At 44.2% G+C, this 21,217-nt stretch overlaps 1 protein-coding gene across 1 annotated transcript in view; it reads right to left on the reverse strand.

Annotated features, from left to right (window-relative positions):
• Positions 1–717: 717 nt before the first annotated feature.
• ZMYM4 (zinc finger MYM-type containing 4) overlaps positions 718–21,217 on the reverse strand; it is a 35,107-nt gene continuing 14,607 nt past the window's right edge. The window contains exons 8-24 of the mRNA XM_054395475.1: positions 19,054–19,204; positions 18,620–18,792; positions 18,117–18,267; positions 15,761–15,901; positions 14,947–14,984; positions 13,590–13,734; positions 12,506–12,618; positions 11,985–12,156; positions 10,890–10,943; positions 10,594–10,773; positions 9,417–9,511; positions 8,003–8,174; positions 7,045–7,196; positions 5,576–5,687; positions 3,773–4,015; positions 3,020–3,155; positions 718–1,095 (exon numbers count right to left, since the gene is read on the reverse strand). Coding sequence (XP_054251450.1) covers positions 888–1,095; positions 3,020–3,155; positions 3,773–4,015; positions 5,576–5,687; positions 7,045–7,196; positions 8,003–8,174; positions 9,417–9,511; positions 10,594–10,773; positions 10,890–10,943; positions 11,985–12,156; positions 12,506–12,618; positions 13,590–13,734; positions 14,947–14,984; positions 15,761–15,901; positions 18,117–18,267; positions 18,620–18,792; positions 19,054–19,204 — 2,436 coding nt within the window. The 3' untranslated portion in view covers positions 718–887. The remainder of the gene's footprint in view (positions 1,096–3,019; positions 3,156–3,772; positions 4,016–5,575; positions 5,688–7,044; positions 7,197–8,002; positions 8,175–9,416; positions 9,512–10,593; positions 10,774–10,889; positions 10,944–11,984; positions 12,157–12,505; positions 12,619–13,589; positions 13,735–14,946; positions 14,985–15,760; positions 15,902–18,116; positions 18,268–18,619; positions 18,793–19,053; positions 19,205–21,217) is intronic.

Below are 21,217 nucleotides of genomic sequence, written 5' to 3' on the forward strand. Positions count from 1 at the left end.
CAGACTGCAGAGCTACTGGGCTAGGAAAGGGATTCTCTGCAGAGAGCTCAGGACAGCCCCTGTCCTGTACAGACCCCAGAAATGCTCATGACATGATTTCTCTGAAGTGTGACTTACAGCACCTCTTCCACCTCCAGGCCCAAGCAGAGCTGGAGCTGGTACCAGCCTGGACCGAGAGCTAGAGTCTGGCGTCGCGTGGCCATCGAACAGCCACCAGACATTGTCCATTCAGACAGCATCCCAGGCAGACACACCAGCAGCTTCTGCCTGCCCAGCATCAGATCCCAGTTTCCAAAAGGTTATCAAATCAGATGTGCGTGGGTGGGTGTGTTTACAACAGAAGGTGTCTGTCTAAGTGCCACCACATCCTCTCCTGTCCTCGTGAAGAGCTCTAGGATCTCCCCGTGCTCTTTGGCAGCACGGTCTGCCAGCCACCAGGCTGAGAAGCCACCTGAGCCACAGCCTAGCTCTCCATGCCCAACAGTGTTATGGTAGGTTTTACACACAACCATTCTCCTCAAAAACATCTCACAACTTTAAAAAAAAAAAAAAAAATCCTCAACAGAGAAAGGATTTTATGCACCACTCAAGTAGGTTAAGTTCATCTTCACTTTGTTCAGAGGACTTATTGGTGCCACAGGACGCTGGGTTGGTTTGTTTGGGTGTTGGGTTCTTTTTTTTTTTTTTCTTTGCAGCTTACACAGCTTGTTTCCTTCCAGTTCCAGTTTGTACATCCACTGTGGTTCAAAATATGCCTGTAGGTGACACTATCTTGGCCCTTTTTTTTGTTGTTGTTGTTTTGATATACATTTTCCAAAGGCTGGATGTATTCACAGTTTGGTGCTTCTGATGCGTATTCAAAGGAAAAAAAACACCCCACACTTCAGTTAGTCTGACAACTCAATATCAGAGTCCTCTGATTTGACTTTGGCAAGTTCTTCATGTACCTCCCTCACCATTAGAATCCTTGTTAACATGATGTCCAAGGTTCCTGGGTCTATTGGCAGTGTGGAATACCACATGGGGCTGTTGGGGACGCAGGTGCGCTCGGGCTGAAGGTAGAACACATCGCTTCTCTGCTTCACACTCTCAGAGCTGTCGAGGTAAAGAGAGGAAGAGGCTGTTAGCAGAAGGCACCACAAATGGTCCTGCTCACCAAAACATCCAGGAGAGACAGCAAAGGAAATTACATTCAGATGAGAACACATGCCACGGGTTCAGAGGAGGCCACGAAGACGATCAGAGGGCTGGAGCACCCCTCCTGTAAAGGCAGGCTGAAAGAGTTGGGGTTGTTTATGGAGGTTGTTTAAGAAAAGACTGGATGAGGCACTTAGTGCCATGGTCCAGTTGATTAGTTAGGGTTGGGTGATTGGTTGGGACTTGATCTTGGAGGTCTCTTCCAACCTGGTTGGATTCTGTGATTCTGTTCAGCCTGGAGAAGAAAAGGCTCTGAGGAGAGCTTAAAACAGCCTTCAAGTACCTGAAGAAGGCTACAGGAGAGTTGGGGAGGGACTGTTTCCAAAGGTCTGTAGTGATAGGACAAGGGGTGATAGCTTCAGACCAGAGGAAACTGGATTGAGATCAGGCACTAGGAGGAAATTCTTTGCCATGAGGATGGTGAGGCACTGGAAGAGGCTGTGGAGGCTCCAAGCCTGGATGAGGCCTTGAGCAACCTGGTCTAGTAGGAGGTGTCCCTGCCCGTGGCAGGGGGATTGGAACTACATGATCTTCAAGGCCCCAACCCAACCCAGTCTGGGATTCTATGTCTTAAAGAGCATCATTCAGATCTTTTATCAGTGATTTGCTTTCCCCCTCCTTCACCTTAAGGAACAGTTAAGTTGTTCCTGGGTCACTTAGCTGCTTATAAAGAAACAAAGAAAATGAAGAGTGACTTCTTTACAGATGTGGTTCTTCAATCAGTTAATGGTACTGGCATCTTGATATGATTGATGTTCCATCTCTGAATGCAACAGGTTCTAGTATTCCAGAATTGCTGTGCACTTTGGCACAGGGAATGTTCCAGAGCTAGCAAAACTAAATCCTAGCTTCCCTGCTCATGGTGCAGAATGCTGAGCCTATGTGCAAGCCTATGTGCTTGCCAGACTGCCTGTCTGACTCTGAGGCAGCTTCCAGGCTGGGAGGAAGACACAAAGCCCTCCACAGCACAGAGCCCTCCCACCTGGCTTTGGAATATTCACATTAAAACAGTAAAGTGATTTTTTTACTGCTGCTTGCACCACTGCAGGTGCTCAGCTATGATATATGATGAGGATTGTGAATGTTTTCCCAGCCCAAGGACAGCTAAAAGCTTCTAATGATATGCAAGTGAAGACAAGGAAGGTAAGAAGAGGGAGACAAAGAGCTGCTGGGCATGTCCCTGCCTAAGGAATAGGACTTTTTGTAGTAAGCTCAGTAGGAGTGTTTCTGAGGGTGATTTGTCTGAGTTTTAGCTGACACTAATGAGAGGCTGTTTCATTCTGCCTATGTGTTTTCTTTGAAGAGAGCAGAACATCATATTCCACCTGCTCAATGATCTAACTCATGTTTATACAGAAACAGGAGAGACAAAATGATTTCTATGTCCTTGCTAGACAGTCTCCTTTCTAACTCCTCAATACAAGCTCACCTCACTTTTCAACAGGCAAGAGCTAACAGCAGTTTCACCTAATTCACACTTTTTCTACCCTCCCTTACAAGAACCATGATGGCAGGGAATTAAAGGAGCTGAGAGTGCCATGGTCAGGGCAGTAATGCCCCCATCCACATTTACACCCTGTGGGTGAGTCACCAGGCCTTTAAAGAAAACACCTCTCTGTGACTCTCAACTCAACACCAGTAGCAGACACTATCAGCAGTGCTCACGCTGGAAGTCCTGTCTGCGTGGTTCCATTCACACTGAGGGACCAGAAGCTGGAGAAAGGAGCCCACAGCACAGGCATCAAAGGTCTGAGTGGAATTCTTGCCCAACTGCCTGTCCTAGCCTGAACACAGACCAAAAAAATCCAGCTGTGTCACTCACCATTTTGAGAGGTAAAACTCATAGAGCCGGACAGGGCAGCGCAGGGGGTTGTCTGTATTTTCAGCCATTTCCACTGCTGTTGCAATCTCCTCATCTTCACTGCGTTTCCTCTTGCCTACAGATAATTTATGTGGACAAAGAGAAATGGCAATCACAGGAGCTCAGTGAAAAATCAGCATGAGTAAGCCTTAGCTGCTTCACCTTGCAACTAGTGATGGGCACTTGCAGCGCACACAAACGCAGCGCTGGAACTGATCACCTGTCACAGGTAAGTCAACTGGCTTGGTCTGCTGGATGGGCAACAGACTGTCCAGAACCCATCCCTCCTCTAGAAAATCACCAAGAACTATCTAGCAGATAAGTATCCAGCAAAACAATAGGGAGGATGTAATTTTTCTTATAAATACCTGAAGGGATCCTGCAGGTAGGCTCAGAGGGACTTTTCATCAGGGTGTATAGAGACAGGGCAAGGGGGAGTGGTTTGAAGCTGAGGGAGAGCAGGAGCTTAGGAAGAAGTTCTTCAGTAGGAGGGTGGAGAGACTCTGGAACAGGCTGCCCAGGGAGGTTGTAGAAGCTCCCTCCCTGGAGGTGTTCCAAGCCAGGTTGGATGAAGCCTTTAGCAATCTCGGCTGGTGGGAGGTGCCCCTGCCCACAGCAGGAGGGTTGGAACTGGATGATCTTTAAGGTTCCTTCCAACCCAAACTATTCTAAGAATTATCCAAACGCAGATGATCATGAAGGACTCACCTGATCCTACCTCCTGTTTCTGGAAGGGTGGGAAGAACCGTAAATAAGTCATCTTGGTGTTGTACTTCAGCGTGCGGGTGCGCCTCATGACGCGGGCAAAGGACAGCTTCAGGTGCTCACTGACATTCTTTAGTTGGAAATATTTGGTGTTGAAGAACAGAAGAGTGTTCAATAAAACAATAGGGGAATATGCACCCAGCTGTTTGCACTCCCACAAGTGTTCCTCTTCAATTCTGGAGAACATATAACCTAGAGAGACAATGGGGAAAGGGGGGGCAGGGAGAAAAAAAAAAAAAAAAAAGAAGAAAGATGAGAGTTATTGATGCAGTTCTAGGGCTGTGCCCATCTTCAGTTACAAAGGAAGAGCTTTTCCAGGCTGTGTCTATTCTAGCAGGCCTTCAGGATTTTCCTGAAGCACTGAACACATCCATCACACGTGAGCAGGGTGGGAAGGCAGAAATGAGTCAAATTAAGTAGGTAGATTTTTGCCAGAGATGCACTGAAGTCCTCTTTCAGCTACCCTTCTCTAGTCATGAACCACAGAGCAGATCAAATTCAGACCTCTTATAAGCAATTCTAATTCTAATGAAACAAAGAACACTGCATGCAGCAACATGAGAGAGAGGAGGGAATGGAGAACCAAGCTGTGGAGCAGCATGGTCTGCAATACCTAAAGAATGGAGAGAAGGATGGAAAGGAGGATTGCAGACACCAGCAGAATCTCACTAAATTCTGCTTTCACTGGATTAAACCACAGTCAGCCAACTGCAAAAAAAAAAGTGGAATTCCTAAGTTTAAACTGCAAAATCTTCATATACAAACAGCCCATTGTGATTATTGGAAGTCAGTTAGGAAAAGGAGATATGAGGGCTTGGAAAAGATTTATTTTTTAAAGCTCCCCATCACTCTCTGTGTAAATAATTGGATTACTTCTAGATTAAAAGAAAAAGTTCATTTTCTAAATGCAAAGCCAGTCCTGGATACATCCTGTCAACATCACTCAAGTTTTGCTGATACTCTGAAAAAACATCTTATGCACTAGTGCAGCTGGTGTCCAGCTTTACAAACTGCATGATCACACCTCAAGACCAATCAAAAATACCTACAGAATTTGGGAATTCTTCATTTGGAAGTGACTGAGGTGAGAAGAACCTGAAATTGTGGAGTTGAGATTCCAACCGTTTGCTAACGTGATCCTTGGATTTCTCATCAGTCCTAGCAGGGAATTGCACTGCATCTGATATTTGCAGTAAGTCACCCTGAGGATTAGCTACAATTCTGGCTCCTCTCTTCAAAAAAAAAAGAGCAGCTAAAACTTGAGGGAAGAGAAGAACTGGCATGTTGACTACCAGAATGGGAAGCCTTTCTTACAAAGGAGGTAAGAGACTGATCAGAGGCAGGAAAAGGTAGACAAGGAAAAACTTTGCTGTGAGGGTGCTGGAGCCCTGGAGCAGGCTGCCCAGAGAGGTTGTGGAGTCTCCTTCTCTGGAGACTTTCAAAACCTGCCTGGACCTTGTGATCATGGGCAAGCTGCTTTAGCAGGAGATTGGACTAGATGATTCCCAGAGGTCCCTTTCAACCCCTCACCATGCTGGGATTCTGGGATATACTGAAGTGTAATGGGGCACTGGTAGAGACAGACATGAAATCCATGATGCTAGTCTACCACAAACAATCACATGGTGGAGAAAGAGGAGGCTAAGGTGAGTGGCCTCAAGCTCACATTCTTCTTCCTGGCACTGAGAAAAGTATTACTTTCAGAATATGGTTTTTGTCATGCAGCTACACAAAACAGAAGAATTGTCCTACCATTTGGAAGAATTGTAGGTTCCCAGATTTTCAAAAGTTTTGTAAGTTCAATCATAAACCTGGAATAGGGCTCGGTAAAAATGTTATCTATTCTACCATTCTCAAACAGGTACTACAAGAGAAAAAAAAACACAAAGAGGAAGTTTGTGATTATAAAACATTGCAGAGAAGATACAGGACACATCAGATTCTTTTCCCTTCTTTATGTCTCAAGTGTGTGGTCCGAAATACTTTGCTGGAATCTTCAGTAAGGTATCAAATCAAATTTGCTGCAGGGACTGGGGATGTCCCCAGTATGAAAAGAGAGATTTGGTGGTATTGGGAAGATTCCAAGCTCTAGAGCTGTTTTCTGAAAACTCATCATCCTCTAAGTGTTAAATAGTCTTGAAAAGAAGTCTGCCTATAAAAAGCAGAAAAGTTATTGAGTGTTTTTCTGTTGTAAAGGTCTTAATAGCTCCTGACAACAGACACAGGCCAAGCAGTAAGCTGCTAAAACAGCTCAATTTCCAGCATCAAGGTTAAAGTCCCTTCCAACTCTTGCCAAGCAGCACTTGAGAAAAGTCTTCTACAAGCCAGGAGCATGCATCAGTAAATAATTCAAAACTGGGATGTGCAAAAACTGCTGCTTCCTAGACCTTCCCAGTGGACTTGGAATTTTACCTCTGTATTTTTCCAAGCATTGACAGAAAAAAAAATACCCAAACCACTTAAGATAATTCCACACCAAAAGGAGCTTTGCATTCCCTGTCTCCAAATGACTTGTTTAAAGAAAGGAACAAGCTGGCTAGTCTGAAATGAAAAGCCCCTGAGAGAAATATATGAAACACAGAGTTTTACACTGAGTTTAATATAGTTTAATATTCTCCTAGGTTTGTATTGCAGCTGTCTCAGAGCAGGTAGCAAGGGCTCAGCACATGCTCTTAGTATTTATTAATGGCAATGCTGCAATTCCCACTCTGTTTTCTCCCTAGATATTGCCAACACCACAGGCCCTGGCTACCTACTGAAGGAGCTCAGTCTCTGCTGTGGGTAACCTCTTCCATGTAAACTTGTGTGTTAGAAGAGCATTCTGCCAACTATTTTAGGTCTAAACCATTTCATCATAAAGCTAATAATAGCATATTTCTAATATTCTGAGGAACAAATCTTTCCTATGGATGAAAAAGGATCCAAAAGGTACCAAATCCAGAGATCTGTGTCTAGGTAGAAGCCCCTAAGCCCTGAATGCCACTTTCCTCCCCATTACAACAAAGCCTGTTCTTCTCTCATCATAAAAAGAGAGAGGTCAGTAAAAGGCCCAGACCAATGAGTCAAATATGGGGATCAAGGCAAAGAATGAAGCACAAAAAAGCTACATTCTTGTCTCCTCTCCAAAACCCAAGCAGCTACACATGGGACAATGGCTATAAAGCACAAGCAATCAGGGCAAGCCCTGTACATTCTCAGCAATACCCTAATTCCTGAGTTACCTGCTGAATTCCAAGGCACAAGTATAAGATGCTGTCAGGATCATATTTTTCTCCATTTGGTCTCCGCACCTCTTGAATAAACTGGCACAAGCCAAAGCTCAGCTCAGCAAAAGTGCATGAGAGGAGGTCCTCCTTGAGCTTCACAGGACGAACTGTGACCAAGAAAAGGATTAGAAAAAAATTAATTTCAGTCAACAGATTAAATCTCCTCACATCCCTTATTATTTCATACAGGCAGGACCATCAGATCTTATAGAATGATAAAATTGATTTGCTTGGGAGAGACTTTCAAGATCATCCAGTCCAACCTTCAACCCAACACCACCATGACCACTAAACCACACCCCAAAGTGCCATGGGTTTCTTGAACACCTCCAGGGATGGTGACTCCACCACCTCCCTAGGCAGCCTGTTCCTATGCATAACCACTTTTGAAGTCAAGATATTGTTCCTAATATCCAACTTGTGTTAACTACAGATGGAAGAGATGGAGCCAAGTTAGGGCTTGCCAGCTTAGAATTACAGCCTGCTAACAGCTCAGTGAAGGCCCTGCAGATGCACAAAGCATCTCCACTACAGCTGAAGAATTGCTGCATGCAAAGGAACACAAAAGGGAGGTTAAACCTCAACATTTCTAATGTCAAATAAGAAATATGGCATTTTAGAGCCTCTTTGGATAAGTAGCATATTAATATGGAGGTGTCCCTGCTCACTACAGGGGGCTTGGACAAGATGATCTTTGAGGGTCCCTTCCAGCCTAATGCAATCTGTAAATCTGTAATAAACAATGGACTGTTTTTATGTTTTTTAAAAGCAGGATAATACCTTAAGACAGTATTCAATCAAATCTTTCCTCCACTCGTGGATATTTTAAACTCAGTAATATCTGATCCTGATTTTTAATTGAACAACATCACACCAAGTTCAACTAAGTTTCCACTGAGAGAGAAAAGACTACCTGAAAACTTCAGGTCCCCTTGTTCCTCCTGTGCATTTTTCCATTGGACCCAGTTTTTCCAGGCATTTACCCCATACATATACTTGAGGGTCATCCCAGAAACAGAGCAGCCTGGGTAGGAGCCCTGCATCAGACTCCGGGGCTCTACAGGAACGACAGACTTCTTCCTGCCCTGCAGGCAAAGAAAGAAACCAAAACCAAAGCAAGAGTTAGCAAAATCTTCATCTCTGGATGCTAAACTTCATCTCACAGCAAAAGGTCATTAAGCTGACATGGTAACAAAATTCTGCTCTCAGGACAGAGATCTCTATCTCTATCTGTATCTCACTCTCTCCCCCTCTCTCCCTCCCCCTCCCTCCCTTTCTGTCCCTCCATCTCTCCCTTTCTCTCTCTCCTCCTCCCTCTCTCCCTCCCCCTCTCCCTTTCCCTCTCTCCCTCTCTCCCTCCCTTTCTGTCCCTCCATCTCTCCCTTTCTCTCTCTCCTCCTCCCTCTCTCCCTCCCCCTCTCCCTTTCTCTCCCTCCTCCTCCCTCTCTCCCTCCCCCTCTCCCTTTCTCTCCCTCCTCCTCCCTCTCTCCCTCCCCCTTTCTCCTCCTCTCCCTCTCTCTCTCTCCCCCTTTCTCTCCCTCCCTCTCCCTCTCTCTCTCTCCCCCTTTCTCTCCCTCCCTCTCCCTCTCTCTCTCTCCCCCTTTCTCTCCCTCCCTCTCTCTTCCCCCCCTTTAAATGGACACATATGTATTTTCTTATTTGTATATATATTTAATTGACATATATGTATTTTTAATGAATATACAGCGGATAACTATGTATTTTTTAAAGGCTATACAGTGGATAACTATTTTTTAAAGGACATATAGTGGCTATCTATGTACTTTTTAATGACTATGTAATTTAAATGGATATAGATGTATTTTTAATGGCTATACAGTGGATATATGTAATTTTTAATGGCTATACAGTGGATAAATATATTTTTTTTAATGGCTATACAGTGGATATATGTATTTTTTAATGGCTATACAGTGGATATATGTATTTTTAACATGTGGACAAACATGAATGTTTTAAAGAAAAGGTGCCATAAATGCCAATAATCCTCACTGTGATAAATTTGCACAGAAAGACATCCTTTCCTGTGTGCTATGGCACTACTTAAAGACATCTCTTTGGGAGATTGTAGAAATGGCACACATTTAAGAGACATTCTTCCCTAAACAGAGCATCTGTTCTAGCTAAGAATCTGAGTTCCTATAGCAGAACAGGAGAAAACAGACAGCGTGGTTCAAGTGAACTCTCACTTCCACCCTGGAGCAGTAATTTCTTTTACCCTGGAGCAGTTATTTCTGAGAATAAGCAGACACAGAATGTTATGAGTTGAAATGCAAGGAGCTTGTGCTCCACAAGTCCTTTCTTACCCTTCTCTTTGGCTGGGGGAAGCCATCCCTGTGTCTCCGTCTTGCTCGTGAGCGTGAATGCAAACCCAGTCCTTTGCTGAGAGGGTCAAATGAGTCTGAAGTCAAACCAACACCAGTAAAGAGTTTAATTACATGATTTAACAGCCCAGGTAGAAGTGTCTCTTAGATCCTATGGGAGACCTTAACACTTGGCAATCACATCTGGATACTCAAATAATGCTTTGGCTTTGAATAATGAATAATTTCAATAATTTCAGGCTTTGAGCAGCTGGGTCTAGTGGAAAGCGTTCCTGCCCATGGCAGGGGGGTTGGAACCAGAAGATCTTTAAGGTCCCTTCCAACCCTTTCTATGTATCTCTGAATTAAGCAATGATGTAATTTCTGTATAAAGAGAGTCAACTGTCAGACCCCTCAACAGTGGGTCTACTTATTCAGCCACACTTAGATTCTTCTGCACCACCTGTATGGATTATACCTGGGGACACAGAAGTGATAAATTCAAGAGTCAAGAAAAGCTACCTGTACCTCCTGCCAAGGGTTCTGTAGAATCATAGAACAGTTGAGGTTGGAACAGACCTTTGAGATCAAGGATTTGTAGTGATAGGATGAGAGGGAGGGAATGGATTGAAGCCTGGGAAGGGGAGATTCAGACTGGAGATTAGGAAGAAATTCTTTACAGTGACAGTGGTGAGACACTGGAACAGGTTGCCTCCAGGGATGCCCCCTCCCTGGAGGTGTTCAAAGGCAGGCTGGATCAGGCCTTGAGCAACCTGGTCTAGTGAAAGGTGTCCCTGCCCATGGCAGGGGGTGGGAACTGGACGATCCTTAAAATTCCTTCCAACCCAAACCATTCTATGACTTTATGAATCAAGTCCAACCACTCACCTAGAGCTCACAATCCCACCATTGCTAAGCCACCACCACTAAACCACATCCCTCAGCACCACATCCACATGCCCTTTAACCACCTCCAGGGTGGTTGACTCTACCACAGAGTGCTGTCTTTGAAGACACCAGGAACATTTTAAAACCAGTATTTTTTTTTAGCAGAGCTGATGTGTTACTGCAGCTTTAACCACACGAAAAACCTTCCTAAGCAGGCTGCTGGTACAATGCTTGCTCAGAAAATTGTGTGCACTTGTACACAACAATGTATTTTCCCTCCCATTATACTGACCTGATGGAAAATCTGCCTCCAGGTCCTGTTCCACATCCCCTTTGGAGAACTGCTTCACCTCTGGATCCGGTTCTGGCAGCGTGTTTGATCGTAGGGTGTAGTGGTTTAACTCCTCTTCCCAGCTATGAGGAGTGGACACTGCTTCTGACTCCAGATCACCACTGTAAGTGCTACCTTGGTCTGTAACAAGAGTGAGCAGATACACCATGTGCTACAGGAAAGGGCAGACAGAGAGGAGTTTGCAAGAAAAGACAGAGCAGGATCAAAATCCATTTGCAAGACTCAATCTCACTGACCTTTCTCAAATATCTTGGGGTCCAGGAAGAGTTCGTGCTCAGATGTTTGAGATCCTTTAGAAAGAGAAGGAGAATTGTATCTACAAGTGGCTGACAGCTCACATGACTAGCACAAAACACTCTGAACACCAAAAAAAGCTATGTATTAGGTCACAATACTGAAACATTTCATCCATCTTTCCCTCCAACTAGACCTCTCCTAACAGCCTCCTACCTTGTTATGGGAGAAACAGAAATGCAGAACTAACCCAGCTTTGCTTTTCCAAATGTTTCCATCCCTCTGTGTCTGCTATTTGAGTCACAAGTAAGCTATATGGTATTTGTTCATCTCTTCTCAGCTTTTCCACTTTTATTACATGGGATGATCACTATCCAACACATTCCAACCTGCAGCACCCTCCATAAATCCACCACAAAAAGCCTGACAGGATAATGTTCTTGTAAAGCAGCTGCTCTGTCTTCTTGATTTTGACTCCTGCTAAAGCATGATGTACTGATCTGGAGATTACTACCTCTAGCAATCTGTTACTGTCAACAAAAGTCAAATCAGTATCTAGGATCAGGGAGAGGGAAAGCAAAGACCTTCAAACCACTGTCAGTGCTCAGTATCTGAGGTGGGATCTATGCTAAGCACAGCTCTGCTGAACACTGACTCTGTGAAATCACAAAAGCTTCAGAAAGCTGCAACTACAGCCAGCACCTGAGATGGCAACTATGGAGGAAGAGAAAATTAATCTTCCAAGGAAGTATGTTTTCAAAACAAAGAACAGAATATTGCATACAGAGGCAAAATGATCTTCGAATACACAGCTCAGCTGAATTCCCCAAAGGCCTCTTCATTTAAAAAGAGTAAGTAAATCAAAGTTGCTAGGACATGGCATAAGCATTACAGTCCTGTCTGGGTTGGCACTTCACCTGCACAAACACTTTCACTGTGGAAAATAAATGTTGGCAAGACATCAGGAGCATTCCCTTTGGTGTGTATGCTTGGGAAGCAGCAAACCCAGGCCCTACAGCTACCTCTCTATCTGTTTTCCATGGTGAGAAGACCTCCAGCTCACTGCCTTTAGTTTCCTATTTAGAAACACCACATACCACCATGAGAGTGTGTTTTTTCTTTCTCCTCATCTTCTGCAATCATTTCTGCCATCTGAAGGAGATCAGCTTCAAATGGACTTGTGGGAATCTTTTCCTTGATATCCTGAATAGTTTCCATGGCCTTATCAGCATTTTCCAGGGTAGTTGGGAAGAGCATGGGAACTGGTACCTATGGAACATGTGGAAAATAGTAGAAATATCTTTGGGATGAAGAGAAAGCAGATACAGAAAGGAGATCCCTCTCATTTCATCTTACATACAGTTTAGAAGCACTCAATTTGATCTCAAAGTAACTCCAGACTGGAGAAGCTGTTTCATTTCTGCAACAATCCTACAAAGTGGTAGCTTTGTGTAAGTCCTTCACCAACCAAGATGTGACAAAGAAAAAATAAAAACCAACCTGACTTCAAGGACTTCAAACACCCCTTGCATGTACAGTCACAAAACCTAAGGCCACTGCTCTGTGTCCAGAAACCAGACTGGAAAGCACTTCTCTAGTGAACTGAAGTCAAACTTACAGGTACTGGCATCCCAAGTGGAACTGGTGTGTACTGAGTGTAGAGGTGAAGGGGCACTGGCACAAACACTGGGACAGGAACAGGAACCACAATGACCTTGGGTGGAACTTCTTCTTCTTCCTCTGTTGTAGGAAAAACAGAATAAAACAAAAATAAATTCTCCACATGGCCATCCAGCACACTCCACAGTGTCCAAGATAATTGTTTGGGCTTCTGTTTGTTGCACAGTGCTGCACCTTGGCTCACAGACATCCTTCACTTGTGTTATTCCTCCAGTTTGTAAAGAAACAAAACTGTGGCTGTGCTGGGAGGGGAGAGAGTGGAAATAAGCATTAAATACTAAGGTCTGCAGCCAAGTCAGTGCTGTGCTATTGCAATTATCTCACAACTAATCCCAAGACCATAAGATGATGCCACTAAAAAAACTACTGCAGTCTTTCCACTTAACTTTAGCTTCCTTGCTGAGAGGTTTACACCAAGGCTACATATTCCAAGCTCCTTCTACATTAACAAAAGCACTCTTCAGTGGCAGCCTGGACTATGAAACAGTTTTTCAAGGTGTTTCCTCCCAGCCCTCCCACAGAGGGAGCTAAAGCAAATATGACTCTCATGAAATGACCTTAGAAACAAAGAATTAATTTTCAGAGGTTCTTTGTATCGAATAACTAAAAGCAAGTGAGAATTAAAATCATCTTGGAAAAATCCTGCACTTCATTAAAATGAGTCTGCTCCTCTGGCTTGTGAGAGCAAAGACCTCACAACTTGTCAGGGAAACAAGCTCCCTCCACAGCCTTCTGCATGTCACTTAAGCACTGCACTTAATTCCCCACAGCTGCGATGACTGCAGAAAGCTGAGTGAGAGCAAATCTCAAGATCCACCACACACAAAGCTTTAAAGATGTCAAAGAACAACACATGGTTTACCTCTCTAAGGCAAAGTCCTACTTGGAAAACACCACACAACAATCTGAAAACTATTGAAGGTTGTAAAAAATGTATTAATAAACCATCCTGTGGGATATAAATCATGCAGTTATCTCTGAAGCACAAGACAGGCAAGAGGGGCAGAGGATTAGCTACGTACCTGTCTGGCATTCTTTGTTTTGTGTGTGAGGTTTGCATGAGGTGGCCTTAGTCTGTGTGATTGGCTTGCACAGTAATGCTTTGTTTTTTAGCAGCCTGGGTGGTTGGGATGATGGAAGCTTTAGGGCATCTGTCTGTGTGCTAGCCTGTTTGGAGAAACACAAATGGGGCAGGGTCAGTACTGGTTTGAAAGGTGCTGTCAGGTCACTACTACAGCAGGTTGAACAATTACAAACTCCCCTTGATGCCAAACATGATCACTTAAAAACTACTGCAAAAGCAGCTTGCTAATGCATCTGATGCTTTCTGCTCTTCACCTCTGTTTATTTTCATCATTTAAAGTATTTGGTTTTGTTAACAAATTTACAAGAACAATTGGATCTTGTAGTCAATTCACCTCTACAGACTTTTGACCTTGGAAATTTCTTGATGGCAAAGCCAAGGAGAATTAAAATTGAGATACTTTTGATGACTAAATGTCTGGCAGATCCAGATACCCAAAAACCTTAATAAACTGCTGTGAAAGCACTGAAAAGGAGTAAAAAATGAACACCAATGCTGGCAGTGTCAGCATCACTTCCTGATTACACACAGACAGACAATTTGTGCCTCTACTAATTTCATGTCCTAACTGTAATTTTCAGTCCTGCATTCAAATACCAGCATCTCTTTCCTTAGGGAGAATTCCTACTCTAACCCACAAATGACACTTCAGCAAGGTTGTCACTTTTCAGAACCTGAGAGCTACACAATCAAATCTTCATGCTTTAAGAGTTGCAAGGTGTATGGTGTATACCACACACCCCAAAGAGCTCAGGGACAGGGACTCTGGGAGCTGTGTTCACAGATAAGCAGTGACAATGGTTCCCCACAGCTCCATCATCACACTAGCAGGGAGTGGAGAGGGCAAGCTAAGCTGTCAGAGCTTGGTCATGTCAGTCTCAGCAGGCCACACTGCTCCACTTCCTCCCATGCTTGTCCTTCTGACATCACTTCTGGCACAAAGTGTAGCCTCAAGTACAGAAAGCACACATGAACTGCTTGAGAACTACAACCATCTCAAGAGCTTAAAGCAAGCTTTGCCTCCAAGCATCTAATCCACCTCTCTTTTGCATCCCACTGAAATATTGCTCTTCATTCCCCACAGTTAAGATGACTGCAGAACACTGAGGTGATTTTTCCCTACCATACAAATTCAGTCCATTTTAATCAAGCCTCTGCCAACTGGATGAATTTTAAATCCCAATCCCAAGCAGGAAAAGCAGTTACAAAGTGACTGTGGAAAATTGGTGGATACTTTACTTGTCATTGATACAATCTGGGCCAAAGTGAGTAAAAGAGTCTCTTGTAAAACTTACATCTCCTATTATTTTTGCTGTCACAGTAGGGACTGCACCTGTGAAGGAACAAAAACAAAGATACAATAACCTGTGTGCTTATCAGCAAGGACCACAACTCATACCTGCCAAGGTCAACAAAAAGAATTCCCACTAAACCTTATTCCCTGGGATGTGTACATAAATTTAAGTCATTATTTATACCCAGGGGAAGGAAGGAAAAAACTTTCCTGCACTCAAATGAAGCATAATGAAGAATCTGTTGTTGTCCTCAGTGGGAAAGAGTCCCGAGTAAATCTAAATTCATACAGTCATAAAATGGTTTGGTTTGGAAGGGACCTTAGTTCTAACTCCCCTGCCATGGGCAGGGGCATCTCCTACTAGCCCAGGCTGCTCAAGGCCTCAGCCAACCTGGGCTTGAACACCTCCAAAGAAGGGGCATCCATGACCTCCCTGGGCAACCTGTTCCAGTGTCTCACCACCCTCACTGTCAAGAATTTCTTCCTAATCTCCAGTCTCAATCTCCCTTCTTCCAGCTAAAAGCCCTTGCCCCTCATCCTATCACTACAAAAATCTCTTCAAAAGTCCCTCCCCAGCTTTCTTGTAGCTCTCCCTCAGGTACTGGAAGGCTGCTCTAAGCTCTCACTGGAGCCTTTTCTTCTCCAAGCTGAACAACCCCAGCTGCCTCAGCCTGTCCCACAGGGGAGGTTCTCCATCCCTCTGATCATCTTCGTGGCCTCCTCTGGACCAGCTCCAGTAGTTCCATTCATGCTGGGGACACCAGAAATGTTCAGGAACAGAGATTTAAAAACCAAAGGCATTCTGCTCATCTTACCCTGTAAAACATTGTTGGAGTTAACTGTGGGCTGGGCAGCAGGGGTGCTTGCAAGGGACACCACATTTGCTATGACAGGGGTTGAGTCCTTTCTCAAAGAAGGAGGGCCTGAGGAGGAAGCTGGTGCTGTAGAAAGGTTTGCTGGACAAAGTGAAGAGAAGAAAAGTAAAATAAGCCAGGTGAGAATTTATAAACCAGCATTTCTGAAACAACACCCACCCTCCAGCCTGGGGTCCACATGAAAAAGGCTGCTACAGGAGAAGGGCATGGAGGTGTCCAACTGCAGTGTTTCAGCTTCAATAGAAGCTGGCCCCCAAATAGTAAATTTGTGTTCCAGTCACTGACACATTTCAGGAGTTCACCAGAGTATGAAAGCAGCTTTCTCCTTGTACAGATGTGCATTACAGCAGCACTCAGGAGACAAGAGGGCTGGAAGCCTCACCATGCTCAGCATCAAACACACACAGCATGGGAGAAAGTTGAGATCCTGACAAATAATGAGTGAGGGGAATTTTATGAGGCTCTAACAGTCCTTAGGTTTGCAGCATTTGTTACATCACCAGGAATTACCACATTTCATCAAAAAACACTGTTCTGAGGAACTCCACTGTGCTGGCAGCCCCCAGTTCAGGGATTTGCCTGCAGTTCAGTTTTGCAAAGGTGTTGTGCTTGCCTCAGCTGAAGCTGCAGGCAGGCTGCTGGAGAAGCAGATCCACCCTGCATGGTACTCTCCTTCCTAACAGCCAGATGTACTGACAAGACCAGGAATGCTACATGGTATAGTTATGGCCTGAAAGTATAAAGTTACTTAGATATTACTCTTAATGAGGGAAAACAGCTCCCACCAATGTGAGCAGTAGATGTGCACGAAGCTGAAGAGCTGAACCCAGGTGCACACTGTAAACTTTCAGTCAATATTCCTTGTTGGGGACCTCTCTGTTGCAGCCAGCATCACTCAGTGGGAGATTTCTGCCTGTCTTTAGCATCAGAGCTATTTCTGCCCTTTGTTTTGCTTCCTCCTCCTGTCTTTGTGGGCCTTTCTTCCTTTTGCATTTCATCCCCACAAGAAACTCACAGTTCTACCTCCTGTGGGCTTCATTCCCACCCTCCTTCCTATTCCATCTGCTGAAGTAATGAGCAAGGAAAACAGCTACAGCACACATCAACCTTGGCACTGAGACTTCAGGAATCAACATTTCATGACAGAGAAAGGATCAACTTCTTCATATGCCCACAGACTGCACAGAACTGGCTATTTTAAGTGCATATATGGAAGTCTGGGCATATATTGAAGTCTATTAATTTCACCACTTGATTTCTTCCATGAAATGAAGATTAACATTCTTCCCTACCTGGCTATGTGCTAGCAAGTACAGGAGACAAGTTGGGATCTCACACGTCTTCAATAGATATCAGTACAGCTTACCCCAACAAAAGGGGACTTTTGTTTTAGGAAAGTGACTGAAAAGCAAGTGCTTTTGTTTCATCTTCTGCAAAATCCCAATTTAGGTTTGGTATATGAAGCAATTCTCATTTCATACCTGCAGAAGTTTGAAATTGTCTGAAGTAAGAGAGAGATCTAACACTGAGCCCATTCCATGGGCAACGGGCAAGCCTCCCAGTAGAAGATATCCATATTGTAAAAAAGTTAGAATGCTTTAGGTTGGAAGGGACCTTTAAAGGTCATCTAGTTCAACCTCCCTGCAGGGAGCAGCTACCAAAGTTTCCTTCTGCACCCAGGTCATAGAATCATAGAATGGTTTGGGTTGGAAGGCATCTTTAAAGGTCATCCAGTCCAGCCCCTCTGCAGAGACATCTTCAACTAGAGCAGGTTGCTCAGAGCCCCAAACAACCTGGCCTGGAATGGTTCCAGGAATGAGGCACCTACCACCTCTGTGGGCAACCTGGGCCAGGGTCTCACCACCCTCAGTGTAAGAAAATTTCTTCCTTGTATGTAGTCTCTATATCTTCCTCTTTATCACCCCTTGTCCTGTCACAACAGGCCCTGCACAAAACTGTCCCCAGCTTTCTGCTCAGCCCCTTTAAGCACTAAAAGGCCACCAGGAGTTCTCCCTGGAGCCTTTTCTCCTCCAGGCTGAACAATCCCAACTCTCTCAGCCTAGCCTCACAGCAGAGGGCTTCCAGCCCTCCCAGCATTGCTGTGACCTCCTCTGGTCCATGTCCTTGTCGTGCTGAGGGCTCCAGAGCTGGATGCAGTACTCCAGGTGAGGTCTCACCAGAGCAGAGCAGAGTTCACTGAGCTCTACTCTGAGTTCACTGAATCAGGTTTCCAAGTAAATGCTCACATCCACCATCATGCACACCAAAAGGCAACACCATTCCCAGCCTGTTTTACCTGTGTTGTTTGGGGGTGAAGGGTCAGGAGCACTTTGCTGATTACAATACAACAGAATACAAAGCAGATTGCAAAAATGCTTGATCTCCCCTTGCCATTTCATGGACTCACAGAGTTTACCTTGCCTCTTACAACCATCACACTTTGCCATCTAGGAAAAGAAGAGTGAGGGAGAAATTTAACACGCTTGTAAACAGCAACAAAGTGCATAAAACCTTCTCTGCACCCTGCTGAGCAAACACAGCGGCAAGAAATCTCTAAGGGTGCATCTCAAAGCAGAAGAACATTCAGTGCCTGTCTTCTCACAATCTATATGAGGTTTTCTCTATAGAGAAAATTGCTACTCAAAAGCTAAGAAGGGTTTCCTGATCTCTCAGATGTGGACAATACATTCTATGGACACAGATGTCAGCTACAGGCAGCTCACTTAGCTCCCAGTGTACAAAGGGTCTTTTGGGGATGCATTCATGTTCTAGAGGATGCTGTGTGAGAATATTGCTTACCTGGTAATACAAAACTGTGAATTTAGACATGCAGTCCTCTGAGCAAAACTCCTCCATTTTCCCCCCAAAGTGATGCTGGACCAGTCTGGGGGAAGCCTGTAAACAGTAACTGCACATTTTGCAGTGGTTTCCCCAGCGCTTAGCCAAGTCATGTTTATAGAGCAGTTTACAACCTAAAAGAGAGGAAGAAACAGGAAAAGACCGAAAACATCCTTCAATATCAAAATGCCATTTGCTTGGCATTTGGAGTTCTTGTATTTAGTTCTGCCTGCAGTCATTTGTTGACACATAGCATTAAAATGTAAAGGGAGAACAAAGTGTCGTTCTTAAAATCAGTTTTCAAACCTCAAATGCTCAGGTTAGCAGCACCAATAATCTCAAGGCAAAGCACTTCTGCCTTGATTGGTCTGAGCCACAGCCTTCCCCTTTCTTACCTTCACTACAGAAAGTTTTATCTACTCCTGAGAATCTCACTGTCTCCTTGATGATCTTCTCAATTTTGCAGTATTCACACATTGCCATCACGCTGCTTCTCTTCTTATATTCATCACAGCAGGTCTTCCCACAGAACTGTAACATCTTACCCTGCAACACAGCCAGAATGTTTTGGTCCCCATGTCTCACATCCCAGGTTGTTAATTGTTAATAAAACCTCACAAGTGTCTTTCTGACCCTGGAACTCAATGACAGACAGTATGAGCAATTTAGCTTTATAACAGCACAGTATTCTGCAGTAAGCTCTCACCAATGTGCTTTGTCCTGGAGTTAAAAGGATCATCTCTAGGACACAGAAGGAGGAATGTGCTTACCTAGCCAGGCAATGATAAGGTTTGGGGGTTTTGTTTCTGTTGTTACAATCAATATTAGTTATCAATTTTGATAATGCTGAGATGATGTTAAAAGGAGGAACTTCTTTAATTTAGGGGTGGCTGTGATGGTTTGAAACTGTCTTTTTAATTTTTCCTTGCAAAGTTCAGAACAGAGAAAGTGAAAGAATGTAAATAAGTCACTATTGGGTGTAAGAAAGCAAAATAACGATTGTTCTAAACACTTCCATTGGATAGATAGAAATGTTTAAGAACTATTACCCAAAACAAAGCAGGCATTCGGCACATTCTGCGTTCGGCAGTGGGGGCAGTTGCTGGGCTGTCTGGCTGCTGTTTCTTCTTCTCTTCTGGCTGAAGATAACACGTACTGACCTTGGCAGCTAAGTTAACAACTTTCTGCTTAACTAACTCTGCTTCTCTGTCCAGGGGGGTCTGGGGGGAAGCTCCTGGGAGAGAGAGGCCCCTTTGGGAGGGTCCCCTTGGGGGGAAGCAAAGGGAGATCGATTGTGCTTTTCTGTTGATTGTATATATTTGTGAATGTTGTGAATTTTGTATATTTGTACATATTCATTGCATTTCATTGTAGATTTTAGACTCTGCTTGTAAATACAGCTTTTCATTTGCTTCCAGACTGAGCTAGCCTGGTTATTGTTGGTGGGGGGGGAATTTCAGCTCACACCGACACACTTTTTATTTTTGGCGCTCCAACTCGGGGCTCGATTGCTTGTGATTTATTTCTGCTCAGATTAGGAAGCAAAATGAAGCTGTTTTGGATTCTGAGTCATTCTATTTCATCTATTATCGGTGCAATTGTCTACAGATGGGCCATTTCTTGCATGATAGACAAGATTGTGAGATATGTGGCATATAAGTCGTTTCTTTGGGTTAAGAACAAGTTACTGAATGTTGGTGAATTCTGTTGTGGTCTTATTGGGCTAAGAAGCTATGGTAACTCAACTATGGATCTGCTAGCAGACACATATGAGTTTGTTACTCCTCTTACAACTACAGAGGGTCTTTGGAACCAGTGGTACCCTAGATATCTTGTGCTTGCCTTAATTTTGTTGCTTCTTGGAATAATCATATGGCTACTGATAGCACTGTGTCAAGAAAGACATAAGGCTACTTGCTCTTCCAACTCTGCTGTGAATGTGAAAACCAAGCCAGTAAATTTGGTGGCCACTGTAAGCAGAAAGCGTAAAGGAGATGCAGATGCTGCAGGAGATGGTGCAGATGGAGATGAGGGTCCTTCTACTCAGGGTCCCTCTGTTAAGAAAGATCCTTCTGATGAGGAAGAGAGGGTTAGCCTTAAAACTCTGGTAGACCCCACATGGATGATGGAGATGTAGGTCAGGATGTAGACCCTAGTAGATTAGCAACTGCTGGTAGTGCCTCTGAACTCAAAGAAATTCAACGGAGGATTAAAATAGGATTATGGGGACAGCGACCTCAGGATGATGATGATGATGATGATGATGATGATGATGATGACATACAGTCAGCTAATGCACCCAGACAGGAAATTAGACATGTGAGGAAGGATTACATCAGAGGAGATAATGAGCCAGTCCTGTCTTGGCTAGCCAGGTGTTTTGATATGGGAGCCCCAGCATTGGTGGTAGGCGACAAGTCGGCCTCTCAGTTGGGGATGCTCTCAAAGGATACAGGCATAGACAGGCATCCAGGCAAGTGCATTGGTAAAGTTTCTCTGTGGGCACGCCTCCTACTGGCAGTCTCGCTGAGGTACCCCAGCAGAGATGATTTGCCATGG

This window comes from Indicator indicator, chromosome 33, assembly GCF_027791375.1.
Source record: "Indicator indicator isolate 239-I01 chromosome 33, UM_Iind_1.1, whole genome shotgun sequence".
Lineage (NCBI taxonomy): Eukaryota > Metazoa > Chordata > Aves > Piciformes > Indicatoridae > Indicator > Indicator indicator.